This window comes from Danio rerio, chromosome 1 (genome assembly GCF_049306965.1).
Source record: "Danio rerio strain Tuebingen ecotype United States chromosome 1, GRCz12tu, whole genome shotgun sequence".
Taxonomy (NCBI): domain Eukaryota; kingdom Metazoa; phylum Chordata; class Actinopteri; order Cypriniformes; family Danionidae; genus Danio; species Danio rerio.
In genome coordinates, this window is record NC_133176.1 from 468,591 (window position 1) to 484,228 (window position 15,638).

General features: G+C 42.4%; 2 protein-coding genes and 1 long non-coding RNA gene across 7 annotated transcripts in view; 1 reads left to right on the plus strand and 2 right to left on the minus strand.

The window, feature by feature from the left end:
• adprhl1 (ADP-ribosylhydrolase like 1) lies at window positions 1-8,966 on the minus strand. 4 transcript variants are annotated; one of them, XM_005167996.6, is made up of 8 exons: window positions 8,711-8,948; window positions 7,089-7,253; window positions 5,787-5,912; window positions 5,559-5,699; window positions 4,838-4,962; window positions 4,526-4,658; window positions 3,869-4,022; window positions 1-901 (listed from the first exon to the last, which is right to left on the minus strand). In XM_005167996.6, exons 1-8 carry the CDS (start codon window positions 8,913-8,915, stop codon window positions 868-870), a joined length of 1,083 nt encoding a protein of 360 aa, XP_005168053.1. In that variant the 5' UTR covers window positions 8,916-8,948; the 3' UTR covers window positions 1-867. The 4 variants fall into 4 exon arrangements, with proteins under 4 accessions (XP_005168053.1, XP_021328681.1, NP_001006033.1 ...); XM_021473006.3 differs by having other exon boundaries at window positions 1-2,751; NM_001006033.2 differs by lacking the exon at window positions 1-901 and having other exon boundaries at window positions 3,051-4,022; window positions 8,711-8,966.
• Window positions 8,929-15,638, plus strand: part of LOC141383747 (uncharacterized) — a 7,150-nt gene continuing 440 nt past the window's right edge. The window contains exons 1-2 of the long non-coding RNA XR_012404788.1: window positions 8,929-9,067; window positions 14,780-14,964. This is a non-coding gene — a long non-coding RNA (uncharacterized lncRNA). The remainder of the gene's footprint in view (window positions 9,068-14,779; window positions 14,965-15,638) is intronic.
• Window positions 10,935-15,638, minus strand: part of dcun1d2b (DCN1, defective in cullin neddylation 1, domain containing 2b) — a 6,742-nt gene continuing 2,038 nt past the window's right edge. Inside the window, exons 3-8 of one of the 2 annotated variants that reach the window (XR_012397490.1) lie at window positions 14,775-14,943; window positions 14,286-14,416; window positions 13,493-13,575; window positions 13,022-13,118; window positions 11,720-12,065; window positions 10,935-11,367 (exon numbers count right to left, since the gene is read on the minus strand). Coding sequence is in view for 1 of the 2 variants with exons in the window: in NM_001002156.2 (NP_001002156.2) it covers window positions 11,986-12,065; window positions 13,022-13,118; window positions 13,493-13,575; window positions 14,286-14,416; window positions 14,775-14,943 (560 nt within the window). In the remaining variant the exon portion in view is untranslated. 2 annotated transcript variants of the gene reach the window in all.

A 15,638-nucleotide genomic window follows, 5' to 3' on the forward strand; every position in this document is an offset into this window, starting at 1 on the left:
TCATGTGAACTTTTTATTCTTTCCCAAATGATGTTTAACAGTGCAAAGGACCCTATATTATATTGTTCTGGAGAAACTCTTTGTAATATCTTGCAGAATAACTAGTCAAATATTATCTACTGTCATCATGACACAGATAAAATATGCATTGCTCTCAAATGATTAATCACATCCAAAATTATAGTTTGTACTCACTGTGTATAAATATTGTCTATTTATAAATAAAACACATGTATAATACAAAAAATGCCAAACCTAAAAGATTTATATATATATATATATATATATACACACACACACACATAATTTTAGATGTAATTAATAACAATTAATCTTTTGACAGCAATAAAAATGTTATTAGAAAGTAGTTATTAAAACTATTATATTTAAAAATGTGTTGAAAAACTCAAACAATACTTGAACAAGAATGTAAATGTTGACAGCAGGACTGATACTGCAGTGTTTATGTGTCAGTGTGTTCAGAAGTTAAAGGTGTCGGTGAAGCGGATGATTTTCGGGATGTAGGTGAGTCTCGCTGAAGGCTCGCTGTAGTTTACGCTCCTGTACTTCTGTGTTTCTCCTGATTTCTCCTCATTCATCTTCTGACCATCAGAAACTCTAGAACTGAGGTCAGCGCTGGCGGTGGCGTCTGAGCAGAAACGCTCCTGCTGTCTGTCTGTCTCATGAGGAGGAATCGATTCTTCATCATTCCACTCTTCATGTTGATCTCCTGTCTGCACCAGAGGCTTTGTGGAGCTCATTAATGTCCAGACTTCAGCAGAAGGCCTGACTGATGATGGAGGAATGGTCATGGTTGGATGTTCCTCTGTTTGTTGCTCTGAATCCAACACAACAGAACTGAAGGCTTCATTCAGGTCCTGCTGTCCAAAATCGTCCTGTCCTGCATGTGAGTCAATTGATTTGGCCATTAGTACTTTATGTGAAACAATTGATTTGCCCTTGAGTACTTCTGAATCATTCGATTTGTTTGTGAGTACTTGTAAATCAGTTGATTCAATCATGAATACTGTAGGTGAATCAGTTGGTTTGTTTTTGAGTACTTGTGGATTAGTTGATTCGGTCATGAGTACTTCACGTGAATCAGTTGATTTGTTTGTGAGTACTTCATGTGAACCAGTTGATTCGGTCATGAGTACTTCATGTGAATCAGTTGATTTGTTTGTGAGTACTTGTGAATCAGTTAATTTGTTTTTGAGTACTTGTGAATTAGTTGATTTGGTCATGAGTACTTCATGTGAATCATTTGGTTTGTTTGTGAGTACTTCATGAGAATCAATTGATTTATTTGTGAGTACTTCATATGAATCAGTTGATTCGGTTATGACTACTTCATGTGAATCAATTGATTTGGTTGTGAGTACTTGTAATTCTTTTGATTTGCTTGTCAGTAATTCTTGTGAATCATTTGATTTGCTTGTGAGTACTTCATGTGAATCATTTGATTTGCTTGTGAGTACTTCTTGTGAATCATTTGATTTGCTTGTGAGTACTTCATGTGAATCATTTGATTTGCTTGTGAGTACTTCATGTGAATCATTTGATTTGCTTGTGAGTACTTCTTGTGAATCATTTGATTTGCTTGTGAGTACTTCATGTGAATCATTTGATTTGTTTGTGAGTACTTGTGAATCATTTGATTTGCATTTGAGTACTTGGGAATCATTTGATTTGGGCATGAGTACTTGTGAATCAGTTGATTTACTTGTGAGTTCTTCATGTGAATCATTTGATTTGGTTTTGAATGCTTTTAGTGAATCAGTTTTGGTGTGTTGCCTGAGTATTTCTTCTGAATTTGTTTTGTTATGTCTGAGTATTTTATTTGAATCAGTGAGTACTTGTGAATCAGCTGATTTACTTTTGAATGCCTGTGGTGAATCAGTTGATATGTTTGTGAGAACTCTTTGTGAATCAGTTGAGTTGACAGTGAGTACTTGTGAATCAGTTAATTTATTTCTGAGTACTGGTAAATTAGTTGATTCATTTGTGAGTACTTGTGAATCAGTTGATTTGTTCATGGGTTCTTGTGAATCAGTTGATTTTGTTGTGAGTTCTTCTTGTGAATCAGTTGATTTGTTCATGAGTTCTTGTGAATCAGTTGATTTGTTCATGAGTTCTTGTGAATCGGTTGCTTTGCTTGTGAGTCCTGGTGTATCAGTTGTCTTTCCGCCGAGTTTCTTGAGTGTATCTTGTGTATCAATAGATCTGCTGTGTTTCTTGACCCGGCATGATGGATTGTGTTTGTGTGCCGTCACTAAAGTCTCGAATGCCTTGATGATGCTGCTGAACGCACTGTCTCCGCCGCTGCACCGCTGCGTCTGTTTCTTCATGTCCTTTTTCTCCAGTGCTGCAAATTTCTCCAGCATGTCCTGAACACGTGAGGCTTTTCTCTTCATTCCAGCTCTTGCGTTGGCTCTCAGCGTGTGTGTGTCTTTAATCTGGCGCTCCTTGACATTCAGAGAGCCCACTTCTCTCCTGCGGCTGACCCCGGGCTTCTGCGAACTCTTCAGGAACTTGGATCTGAGCAGCTGGAACGCGCTGAGCCGTGGACTGACCCTCGGAGACTCCTGAGATGCTGAAACAGGGTTTGGAGGATCTCCGGCTTGGTAAAGCAGCAGATCCTCCAGGATTCCTCTGATTTTCGGGTGTGTAGATCGATCCAGGATCAGCTGTTTGACAGATTTCAGATCCAGAGTTGAAGTGATGGAGATCCGCCGTCCGTCTCTCTGTGCTCTGTGGAATAAAAGTGTGTTTCTGTGTACTCAGAATGAAGCCACAGCCTTTAGAGGGGATCTGTTACGCAGAAATCACTTTAATAAGGGGTCTAACACAGCATTAGTGTGGAAAGATCTCCAGCCTCTAATGGTGAACATGGAGGAATTGTATTTGTTAGAATAAAGCAGTCAGCAGAAACATTTTGATTGACATTCAGAGAGGAAGCCCCGCCCACATAAGATCCAAAACGGTTATCCAGAATTATGACTAAAGCCAGTTACAGTGTTCATTAGTCAGTGAAGTGAGCAGCTCCTCAATAAGACTTCAAATCAATCTTTAATTACTTAATGAATATTCAAAATACATGCGTTTGAAATCCACAAACAAGTCCCGCCCATATATGTTCGACCACTCCCCTATTCTAAACTCCACCCCTGGGGTCAAAGCCTCCCACATGATTGACAGCTTGTCTGATTCTCGTTTTCATTAAATATACAGTGATGCTTTACATTTATGACCAAAACATCACTTACAAAAGCATGAAGAGCACTTTAGGTTGAACAATAACAGATTGAGTAGCTGTTTTACCTGGTATAATGCTCAATATTTCATACATATTCCTTTATTTGATTTAATCACACTGAGGAGCATGTGATTAATCAGGTTAAAGGGGCAGCTCATCCAAATAAAACTACATGTACTCGATATTTACTCGCACACATAAACCTCCAGGAGTCTCTTTCTTCTGTTGAACACAAATGAAGATACTTTGAATATGTAAACCATTGACATCCATACTAGGAGGAAAATACTATGGTTACAGGTGTTCACCATTCTTCAAAATATCTTCTTTACTGTTTCAGAAGACGGAAACTCCTCAAGGGCTGAGGAAATGATGACAGAAGTGTAGTTGTTGTGTGAACTGTCCCTTTAACTGCTCAGAGTTTGGCGCCACCTTGTGTGAGTCGTGTATAATGTCAATTAGATTGATCAGAGAAACACTAATAATGTGCATGTGTGTGTGTGTGTGTGTGTGTGTGTGTGTGTGTGTGTGTGTGTGTGTGTGTGTGTGTGTGTGTGTGTGTGCGCGCATGTGCGTGCGCATGTGCGTGCGCGTGTCCGTGTGTCGCTTTACTTCTCTAGCGCCGCTGCTCGGTACAGTCGCTCTCCCAGGTCCTGCAGTTTCTCTCTCCTGTCCAGATCCTGATGGAGGCCGGTGGGGGCCGCACTGAGGCCATGGAGGAGCCCGAACAGACAGCCGGAGATCAGACCTGTAGCACTGCTCTCTCCTGAACACACACACATACAGGTGAACACACACACACACATACAGGTGAACACACAAACTCACACACAGTTGAACACACAAACCAGAAAGTGAACAGGAGAACACACACACACACACACACACACACACACACACACGGACAAACGTTCAAGTAAAACTACACACGTATGAACACACACACGCATACACATACACACACAAAGGTGAACACACAAACAGACGACACAAACACTGGTGAAAACACACTAGTGAATACACACACACACACACACACACACACTAACAAAATAAGACTACATATGCATACTACATGTGTGTGTTTTTCTTGGTGTATGCGTGTGTGTTCCTCTGTTTATATGTATGTGTGTGCGCGTGTCTGTGCAATTATGTGTCTGTCTGTGTGTGTGTGTGTGTGTGTGTGTGTGTGTCTGTCTGTCTGTCAGTCTGTTTGTGTGTGTGCCTATGTTTGTGTGTATATGTGTGCATGTGTGTGTGTGTGTGTACCTCCGTGCAGTATAGCGCGTCTGCAGAGTTCCTCCCAGTCGGATCCGGCCGCCAGCAGAGCATCATACGCGATCATTGGAGCGTCGTGACCCCGCCGACCCGCACAGCCCTCAGAACTCCAGCGCTTATACATCTACAGGAACACACACACAAACACACACACACACACACACACACACACACACACACACACACACACACACACAAACACACACATACTTTTCCTGTCTTTATCAGGTAAAGGTGTGTTCATGTATGTGTGTGTGTGTGTGTGTGTGCGCGTGTGTTTAAAGTGTGTTAGAGTGTGTTTACCCTGTCCGTCTCGTCTGCGTCGTATCTCTCAGGAAAGGAGGGTTTGCTCTGTCCGTCTTCAATCCCGCGCTCCTCCAGATAAAACTGCCACTTGGCCTCGAAGTAGAACCACGTCTCCTGGTACTCTGCAAGATCAATCAGTTTATTAGAGGGAGAGATGGCCACTAGTGGGCGGAGCTTACACCACTGATGACATGAATGATGAAGTCTGATTATTCATGCATTCATTCTCCTTCAGCTTAGTCTCTTTATTAATCAGGCGGCGCCACAGCGGAATGAACCGCCAACTATTCTAGCATATGTTTTACACAGTGGATGCCCTTCCAGCTGCAACCCAGTAATGGGAAACACCCATACACACTCCGAATCCCCCCAAACCACCCCCCGCCCTTCAGTTCACCATCACCTCTCAATCCCCCCCACCCCGGCCTTCAGTTCGCGATCACCTCCTCATCCCCTCCAAAGCCCCCAACCCCCTGCTCTTCAGTTCACCATCACCTCCCAATTGCAAACATGCAAACTCCACACAGAAACACTAACTGACCCAGCCGGGACTCGAACCAGCAAACTTCTTGCTGTGAGGCGACTTAACAAACCGCTGAGCCACCGTGATGCTAAGACTGATTATAACAAATACACTGAGTTCCTGTTGAGCATTAAGGCTGGATCCCCTTTAATGATCTGGAGGGGTCAGCGGGGGTCAGCAGAGCGGCTGGGTCACCTGCCATGTGGCGGATGGTCTTCCTGCAGTACTCCTCTGCTTTGGGGAGCGTCTTCAGGAGCTCTCGACCCCAGCTGACCAGCGGACGGCCCTGCACTGCGAACGAGGCGAAGAGAGCCGTGCAGAGAGAGCCCAGAAACCCTGAGGACACACACAGAGACATGAGGGACACGGAGGACAGGGGGCGCTCTTCATCTGAGGAGGAGGAGGGGGAGGATGATGGAGCACCTATGGGGTGGTTGTGGGTCATTCGGCCTGCCTCGATGCTCACTTCCACCAATGTGTGAAGCCGCTCCGGCTGCCAGTAGCGCATCCCTATACACATGGCTTTAGTGGCGGCTCCGTGACCAGAACCTGCAGGACAAACAGAACATAGGAGTCAGGAGAAGACCAGAGGAGTCATTCACTGATCACAGGAATCATTTACTGACCAGAGGAGTCATTTACTGACCACAGGAATCATTTACTGACCAGAGGAGTCATACACTGACCAGAGGAGTCATTTACTGACCAGAGGAGTCATTTACTGACCAGAAGAGTTATTCACTGACCAGAGGAGTCATTCACTGACCAGAGGAGTCATTTACTGACCAGAGGAGTCATTTACTGACCAGAGGAGTCATTTACTGATCACAGGAATCATTCACTGACCAGAGGAGTCATTTACTGACCACAGGAATCATTCACTGACCAGAGGAGTCATTTACTGACCAGAGGAGTCATTTACTGACCAGAGGAGTCATTCACTGACCAGAGGAGTCATTTACTGATCACAGGAATCATTTACTAACCAGAGGAGTCATTCACTGACCAGAGGAGTCATTCACTGACCAGAGGAGTCATTTACTGACCAGAGGAGTCATTTACTGACAAGAGGAGTCATTCACTGACCAGAGGAGTCATTCACTGACCAGAGGAGTCATTTACTAATCACAGGAATCATTCACTGATCAGAGAAGATATGAACAGTTTAGAGGAGTCATTTACTGATAAAAAGAGTCATGTACAGATCACAGGAGTCTTGAACTGTTCAAAGGAGTTATGAACAGATCAGAAGTGTCTTTTCCAGATCAGAAGTGTCATGAATGGAGCACAGGAGTTACGAACAGATCGGAAGAGTCATGAACAGTTCAGAGGAGACATTTACAGATCACAGGAGTTGCTTACTGATCAGAAGAGTCATGGATAGTTCAGAAAAGTCATGATCAGATCAGAAGAGTGAACAGTTCAGAATAGTCATGAACTGATAAAATGATTCATAAACAGATCAGAAAATTTGTTTACAGATCACAGGAGTCATTTAATGATCAGAAGAGTCATGAAGAGTTCAGAAGAGTCATTTACAGATAATAAGAGTCATGGACAGACCTGAGGAATCATTTACACATCAGAAGATTCATGAACTCATCAACTCGTTTGTAGAGGTAAACAGCTCAAATATACTGTGTGTGTGTGTGTGTGTGTGTGTGTGTGTGTGTGTGTGTGTGTGTGTGTGTGTGTGTGTGTACGTGTACGTGTACGTGTGTGTACCTTTCTCGTTGAAGGGTGTGTGCCAGGCCAGCAGGAAGTTGTGTGGTTTGAGGTTTGCACAGCCCTCCACAGTGCTGGGCTCCGGGACTCGACCCTGCAGACTCACCATGGCCTCCACATAGAGCCGCACCAGCTCACGGTACAGATCCTCCAGACACCAGTAATCTGAGCACACACACACACACACACACACACACACACACACACACACACACACACACACACACACACACACTGATTAGGGCTCTGGGGAACAGATGAAGGCTGAACTGAAGACCCTCCATCAGCTGCTGGAGACTCCATACACTCTATTACAGGGTGAGTGTGTGTGTGTTATATGCAGACTGTTGTGTGTGTGTGTGTGTGTGTGTGTGTGTGTGTGTGTGCTGATGTGGAATGTGGATGATAAGCAGTGTTCTGATCCTCCAGTGTCGTCAGCTCCTGTTTAAGGGCACTCGGCGTGCAGCATCTGAGCTGTGTTTGTGTGTGTGTGTGTGTGTGTGTGTGTGTGTGTGCGCACTCCTGCTGGATTACAGCATCAGGGGAACACACTAAGGCTCCGTTATTTACCGCACTAGCAGAGATTAGTGTGTGGCACGCCGTATTAGCATGGAAATGGACGACCGTGACCCGCAGCTCTATTCTGGGGCCCTTATCAGTGTGTGAGAGTGTGTGTGTGAGAAAGAGAAAATGTGTATGTTTGTGTGAGTGTATGTGTATGCATGTGAGACTGTGTGTGTGTGTGTGTGTGTGTGTGTGTGTGTGTGTGTATGTGTGAGAGAGAGATAGAGAGAGAGTGCATATGTGGGAGTGTGTGTTTATACGTGTGAGAGAAAGAGTGTGTTTGTGAGTGTGTGTGTGTGTGTGTGTGTGTGTGTGTGTGTGTGTGTGAGGGCATGTTGTGTCTGTGTTTATATGTGTATGTAAGAGTGTGTTGTTTGTTTGAATATAAGACTGTGTGTGTGTGTGTGTGTGTTAGAGAGAGAGAGAGAGTGTGTATGTATGTGTTAGTGTATGTAAGAGATGTGTGACTGTGAATGTGTGTATGTTCATTGTTTAGTGTGGTTGTGTGTGTGTGTGTGTGCTGCTAGTATTTGTGATGATGTGTGAGTTGTGTAGTTTGACTATAAGATAGTGTGTTTGTGTGTGTAAGGAAAAGAGTGCAGTATATGTGTGTGTGTGTGTGTGTGTGTGTGTGTGTGTGTGTGTGTTTATGAGTCATGCAGAGGAAAGCATGCGTGTCACGCCGCTGTGAGGACAGATGTGTGTGTGTGTGTGTGTGTGTCAGTGAGGAGGGATTCAGACTAATTCAGCTCTATTCTCAGCAGCTTTAAAACCTCATCTACAGACACTGAACAAAAACACACACTCACAAGCGCACACACACACACACGTCTGGAAACAACACAACCAGCAGCATCTGTCAATAACACACACATTAACTCTGCATGAACTACTGTGACAGCTTTAGCACACACACACACACACACACACACACACACACACACACACACACACACACACACACAAAAAAAAATAAAATGGTGGCTTAAAGGTCAGTGTACGTGTTTATATGAGCATATGTGTGTGTGTGTGTGTGTGTGTGTGTGTGATTCTCTCACCAGTGATCAGGGCCTCAGCGGTGGTCATGTGCATCAGGGCTCCGTCACTCAGTGGCCAGTGTTCTGCATCCAGTTTAAGGGCCGCGAGTCCCCCGAGGGCCCGGAGCTCCTGCTGGATCTGAGAGCCCGAGCTGCAGGTCTGCCAGCGGGAGCCCAGCGCGTCTCCCACCGCTCCCAGAACCATCGCCGCCTGGAACTTCTCCATCAGTGTGTGTGTGACAGAGGCTGACCATCATCTGACCAACACACTCTTATCAGCAGCTCTTTGTGTGGCGATCAGGTGTCTCCTAAAAAGGCAACAGCTGTGGGAGAACGAGAGACTGGGCTGTACTGGAGACCACTGGAGCCCCCACTGCGGTAACACACACACACACACACACACATATAGACCATTTCAATGTGCTGATGTCACTGACCCATGAACAATTCCTGCTTGTTGTCAAACTATTAGTTAAAAGAGGGAATTCAGTCATGACTGGATTTTATGTTTATGTTTCAGTCTTATTCCTAAATGGATTAAACTGATTGATTTCCTCAACATTCTACACACAATCCCCCATAATGACAATGTGGAAAAGAGTTATTAAATGGTTGAAAATTCATTCTGTCTCCACTGATCATTCTGGAGATGTCTCAGCAGCTTCATTGGAGTTCAGCTGTGCTCAATTCAGCTGATGGACATGATCTGATCAGGCTACACCTGTCTATATAAGAGCCCAGGGTTGACAGTGTATGTCAAAGCATAAAACAAGCATGAAGACAAAGGAACTGTCTGTAGAGCTCAGAGACAGGATTGTCTGGAGGCACAAGGCTGGGGAAGGTGACAGAAACATTTCTGCTGCTCTGAAAGCTCCAGTGAGCACAGCGGCCTCCATCATCCGTCAGTGAAGATGTTTAACCAGCAGGACTCTTCCTAGAGCTGGCCGGACATCTAAGCTGAGTGATCGGGGAGAAGGGCCTCAGTCAGGGAGGTGATCAATAACCCGATGGTCACTCTGTCTGAGCTCCAGCGCTCTTCTGTGGAGAGAGGAGAAGCTTACAGAAGGACAACCATCTGTGCAGCAATCCACCAATCAGGCGTCTGTATGGTGGAGCGGCCAGACGGAAGACACTCCCCGCCTGGAGTTTCCATCTGAAGACTCAAACTGAACTGTTTGGAGTAACCGCCAGGCGTTACGTTTGGAGAACAGCAGGCGGCGCTCATCAGCAGGCTAACAGCATCCCTACAGTGAAGCATGGTGGTGTTGGCATCATGCTGTGGGGATGTGTTTCAGCAGCAGGAGCTGGAAGACTAGTCAGGGTAGAGGGAAAGATGAACGCAGCGATGTACAGAGACATCCTGAATGAAGACCTGCACAAGAGTGCTCTCCACCTCAGACTGGGGCGACACTTCATCTTCCAGCAGGACAATGACCCAAAGCACACCGACAACACATCAATGGAGCGGCACAACAACAACAACTCGGTGAATGTAAGTGGCCCAGCCAGAGCCCAGACCTAAATCCTATTGAGCATCTCTGGAGAGATCTGGAAATGGCTGTACATCGTCACTTCCCACCTGATAGAGCTTGAGAGGTGCTGCAAAGAGGAACGGGCGAACATCCCTAAAGACAGCTGTGCAGAGCTCGAGCATCATATTCAGAAAGACTCGACGCTGTAATCACTGCCAAAGGAGCATCAACACAGTATTGAGCAAAGGCTGAGAACACTGATGTACATCTGATTTATCAGCTTTTTATTTGTAATAAATCTGCAACAATTTCAAAAACTGTTTCTCCACATTGTCATTATGGGGGATTGTGTGTAGAATGTTGAGGAAATCAACCAATTTACTCCATTGTGGAATAAGACTGTGACATAAACACATGTGGAAACAGTGAAGCTGTCAACACTCTACAGATGCACAGTATGTAGGACTATTGCTATTGTTTACATCCATCAAAAGGATCTATATACCCATACACACATGTATACACAGGCACACAAACACACACATATACTCATACATACACATTGAAATACACATTATAGATGTTTCATGCAAATATTGATTCAACTTAAAATAAACAGACAACAAAGATAATTAGACAATTGTTTTATAAATACTATCTCTTTTTTATTATTATGTTTATTAAGTTTTCATTTATTCCTGTTGCTAATAATATTTAAAAACACCACATGAAGCATGATACACATATTACAAATAATGAGACAGGAGAATGCATTGTGTTAAATCATCTTTATTTACATATACAGTATAACACTGATGTTGAGCTGAACTGCCGACTCTGATGATCACAGAACAAACAAGCAGACACTGTGTTAGAAAACTTCCAAAACAGCACAAAACCCCTCGGTATCTGTCTGTCACGCTGCATTCAAACACACTCACACACGTCGCTCTGTGTTAGTAATGTCACTAACACTCTATAATGACCACACACACACAATAATGCTCTAATATGTCAATTAAACGCCACTTATAATGAACAAATGATGAGTTAATCAGGAACTAACTTTATCTACAACATGAGTTCATGAGAGAGAAATGGCTAGCTTAATTACTTATTGTGTTTATTAATTAATATATTAGTTAACACTTTAGTTCAAGCTAAATGTAGCTGACATGAACTCATGAGCTGTTAGAGTATGTTTATGTCATGACTTTCCTTGAAGGGGCACATTATTATTATTATTATTATTAACTAATTATTAATTACTTGTGTTTAAACTATATGTTATGATGTATACAGGTTGCTTTTCAATGTAAACACAGTTTAAAGGAGCACTTTATTATTATTACCTCATTAATAATAACTTCTGTGTTTAACGTAATAGTCATGCATGTCTGATGAGTGTGTGTTTACACTGAAAGACAATAGAAAGTCTTCAGTTTACATCAATATGAGCAGTTTCAACACCGAGTTCATGAGTTATTAATAAGGAGTTCATATTAATAATGTGGCCCGTCAAGTAAAGTCATGACATAAACATACATTAACAGCTCATGTTAGTTACAATTAGCTTAAACTAAAGTCTTAATTAATATTTCGATTACCTGACATGTACTAACAAGTAATTAATCTAGGCATTATTCACTCATGATGTAGTTAAAGTTAGTTCCTGATTAGTACATGCCTCAACTCATCATTAGTTCATAATATATTAATGTTTAATTTACATATTAGTCCATCATTATCCCTGTGCTGTTATTGTAGAGCGCTATCGTAATGTCCATTCTCCATTTATCTGTTTCGTCCTCTTGTCAGCGCTCATTATAGAGTCTGGAGGTTTTCTGCTGTAACGATCGGCCGAGCAAACTCCACAAAATCATCGATGAGCACCGGCCACGCACCTACGACACAGCAAAACACTCAATAAATACAAGGCCAGTATTAATCAGACAGGCTTTCAAGCGTAATCTATTCATCTGACGCAAGAAATGTTCAATTTTAGAAAAAAAAAGATGATCAGTGTTTGTCAAACATGCATTTATTAAGCACAAATATAATAAATGTATAATAATAAATGTAAATAAATACACACATGTGACTCGCTTTCAAATAGCAGATACATTATACATTCATTTTGCTTAAACTGGAATGATATACATATTTATAAAATATAGAAACGTATAATTTACAGTAAACTGAATCAATTATTCATGTAAAATAATGCAAAGTGCCTAAACATGACAGAGATCCTGATACTAAATGTTGTTTAACTGACTGATCATGTTCATATTTACAAAACAAGATGCCCCTAAATACACAAACAAACAGTATTCAATCATTCATTCAATCTATTTCAAAGTGGAATGAACCACCAACTATTCCAGCATATGTTTTACACAGCAAATGCCTATCCAGCTGCAACCCAGCACTGGGAAACACCCACCCACACACACACACACACTCATACACTACGGCCAGTGTAGTTGATCAGTTCCCCTATAGTGCATGTGTTTGGACTGTGGGGGAAACCGGAGCACCCAAAGGAAACCCACACCAACACGGGGAGAACATGCAAACTCCACACAGAAACACACACTGAACCAGCCGGGACTCGAACCAGCAACCTTCTTGCTTTGAGGCAACATTGCTAACCACTGAGCCACCATGCCGCCACAACACAGTATTTTGAGTGATAACCTATAATATAACTGGTGTTAATATTCAACACTGTTTCATTAAAATCTTTGAAAAATAATAGAAGATTTATCTTGGAGACACTAAATGTTCCCGCAAGTCCATATTAGCCATCTATATCAGAAATGAGTGTAAGCTCATGCAGTGTGTGGGACTGACTGACCCTCCTCGTCATAGTTTGACATGTCGTCCGCGATCATGTTCCCGAAGTCCAGCAGCAGGTTCCAGGTGTCCTTAGGGATGGACTTCTTATGATGCTCCTTTACAGAAACAAGATGAAGGAGAAGCAAAACCCTCATCAGTTCAGCTGTCATATAACACTACTCCAGCCTCACATCACTGACGTTAACACCCAGTGTATTTAACAGGAGATTAGATACGACATGTCAACGCTGGAGCAACACACTGCCCTTTTGTTGACTAGAGGAAACAGTGCACTGCGTTTCTTATGTTGCTAGGTAACCACTGTAGCAATGGTCTTTGTGCTGGAGCGCGTGACATCGGGTGCAGTGCATAAAGGTGTTGTTTACATCCTTCTCTACTGCTAAAGTGTGTGTAATATTCAAATGATAATGAAAATAGGAGCATGCAGTCGTTGATAGCTGTAGGATCTAGTCATTATAGAGTGCTGTACCAGGAGGAACGTGTTCCACAGGCCCAGAAACTTGAAGCGTCCACTGAGAATGAGGTTCCAGTAGGCCACCGCCATCTCCAGATCTGAGAAACACACACACATAAACACACACTGATTACAGACACACACAGGCGCACACACACTTAAATAGACCCGCGCACATGCGCACAGACACACGCACACACAAAGACACAGATGTGCACACATACACACAAGCATACATATACACAGACACAAACCTAGACACATGGACATACACACACACAGAAACAGACACACACACACAGAAACACTTCACACACACATACACACATGCGTACATATACACAGACACAAACATAGACACATGGACATACACACACACACACACACAGAAACAGACAGACACACAAATACACAAACTAACTGACCTAGACACACATGCACACACACACACACACGCACACACACAAATATGCATACACAGAAACAAACAGACACACACAAATACACACACAGTCACAAACAAACAGACATAGACACACACATGCACACCTACACACGCACAAACTCACACAAACATTCACACGTACACACAGAAACTGACTAAAACACACACACTCACACACACACAGTCACAAACAAACATACAGACACAGAACACACACACACACACTCAAAAAACAGATATAAGACACACACACAAACAGACAGACAGACATATACACATACACACACACATCCGCACAGATGCACAAACACACACACGCGCACGCTCAGAGATGACAGCACTGGCCCTCTCTTGATCTCTCACCTAAACACTTCTGTCCGGGACTCTTGGCGAAGCTGAAGGTGAAGCGGTAGAAGTCTCTGAATTTCCCAGAATCCTTCAGCTCCTGCTCCAGTCTGGGTAAAAGACTCTTCAGCTTCTCTGGACTGTCACAACTACAGCACAACACACACACACACACACACACACATACCGAGTCAAGATCTGCAGTGAATTCACATCCACTGTGTGTGATTGTGTGTGTGCATGAACTTGTGTGTTTGTGTGTGTGTGTTGTTGTATGTGCATGTATGCATGCATGCATATACAGGATGTACTTGTGTGTGTGTGTGTGTTTTTATGTACTTGTGTGTGTATTTATGTACACGTATGCAGGCATGAGCTTGTGTATGTGTGTGTTTGTGTATGTTTTATGTTCTTATGTGTGTTTTTATGTACTTGTGTGTCTTTGTGTGTGTGTGTGTGTGTGTGTGTGTGTGTGTGTGTGTGTGTGTGTGTGTGTGTGTTATTGACCCGAGGTCCGTCATGCCGTCCAGGAACTCCTGCCGACTGAACTCGCACTGCGTCGCGGCTCTGAACTTCCAGGCTACGATGAGGACGCTAACGCTAGCCGGATCCAGCATGAGGTCGTCACAGAACTGCTGGATCCCGTCCACACCGATCTTATTCTCATCCTGTGGATCTGCAGAACAGCACAGCGCAGGTAAAACACACACACACACACGCGCACACGTATGTATGTAAATAATTACTAGATACATTATTAAAACTAGGGTGGCACGGTGGCTCAGTGGTTAGCACTGTGGCCTCACAGCAAGAAGGTCGCTGGTTTGAGTCCCGGCTGGGTCAGTTGGTGTTTCTGTGTGGAGTTCTGTGTGGAGTGTGCATGTTCTCCCCGTGTTGGTGTGGGTTTAATTAAATTTAATTAATTTATTTATTTATTCATTCATTAATTCATTCATTAATTTATTTATTCATTTATTTATTTGCTTATTTATTTACTTATTCACTTATTTATTCATTTATTTATTTACTTATTTATTTATTCATGAATTTATTTATTTACTTTTTATTTATTTATTTGTTTATTTATTAGCTTTTTTATTTATTTACTTGTTTACTTATTTATTTATTCATTTATTTATTTGCTTTTTTATTTATTTACTTATTTATTTATTTATTCATTTATTTATGTGCTTATTTATTTATTTATTTGCTTATTTATTTATTCATTTACTTATTTATTCATGAATTTATTTATTTACTTTATTTATTTATTAATTAATTTATTTACTTATTTATTAATTAACTAATTAATTTATTTATTCATTTATTTATTTACTTATTTATTTTCTTATTTAATTTCTTCTTATTTAA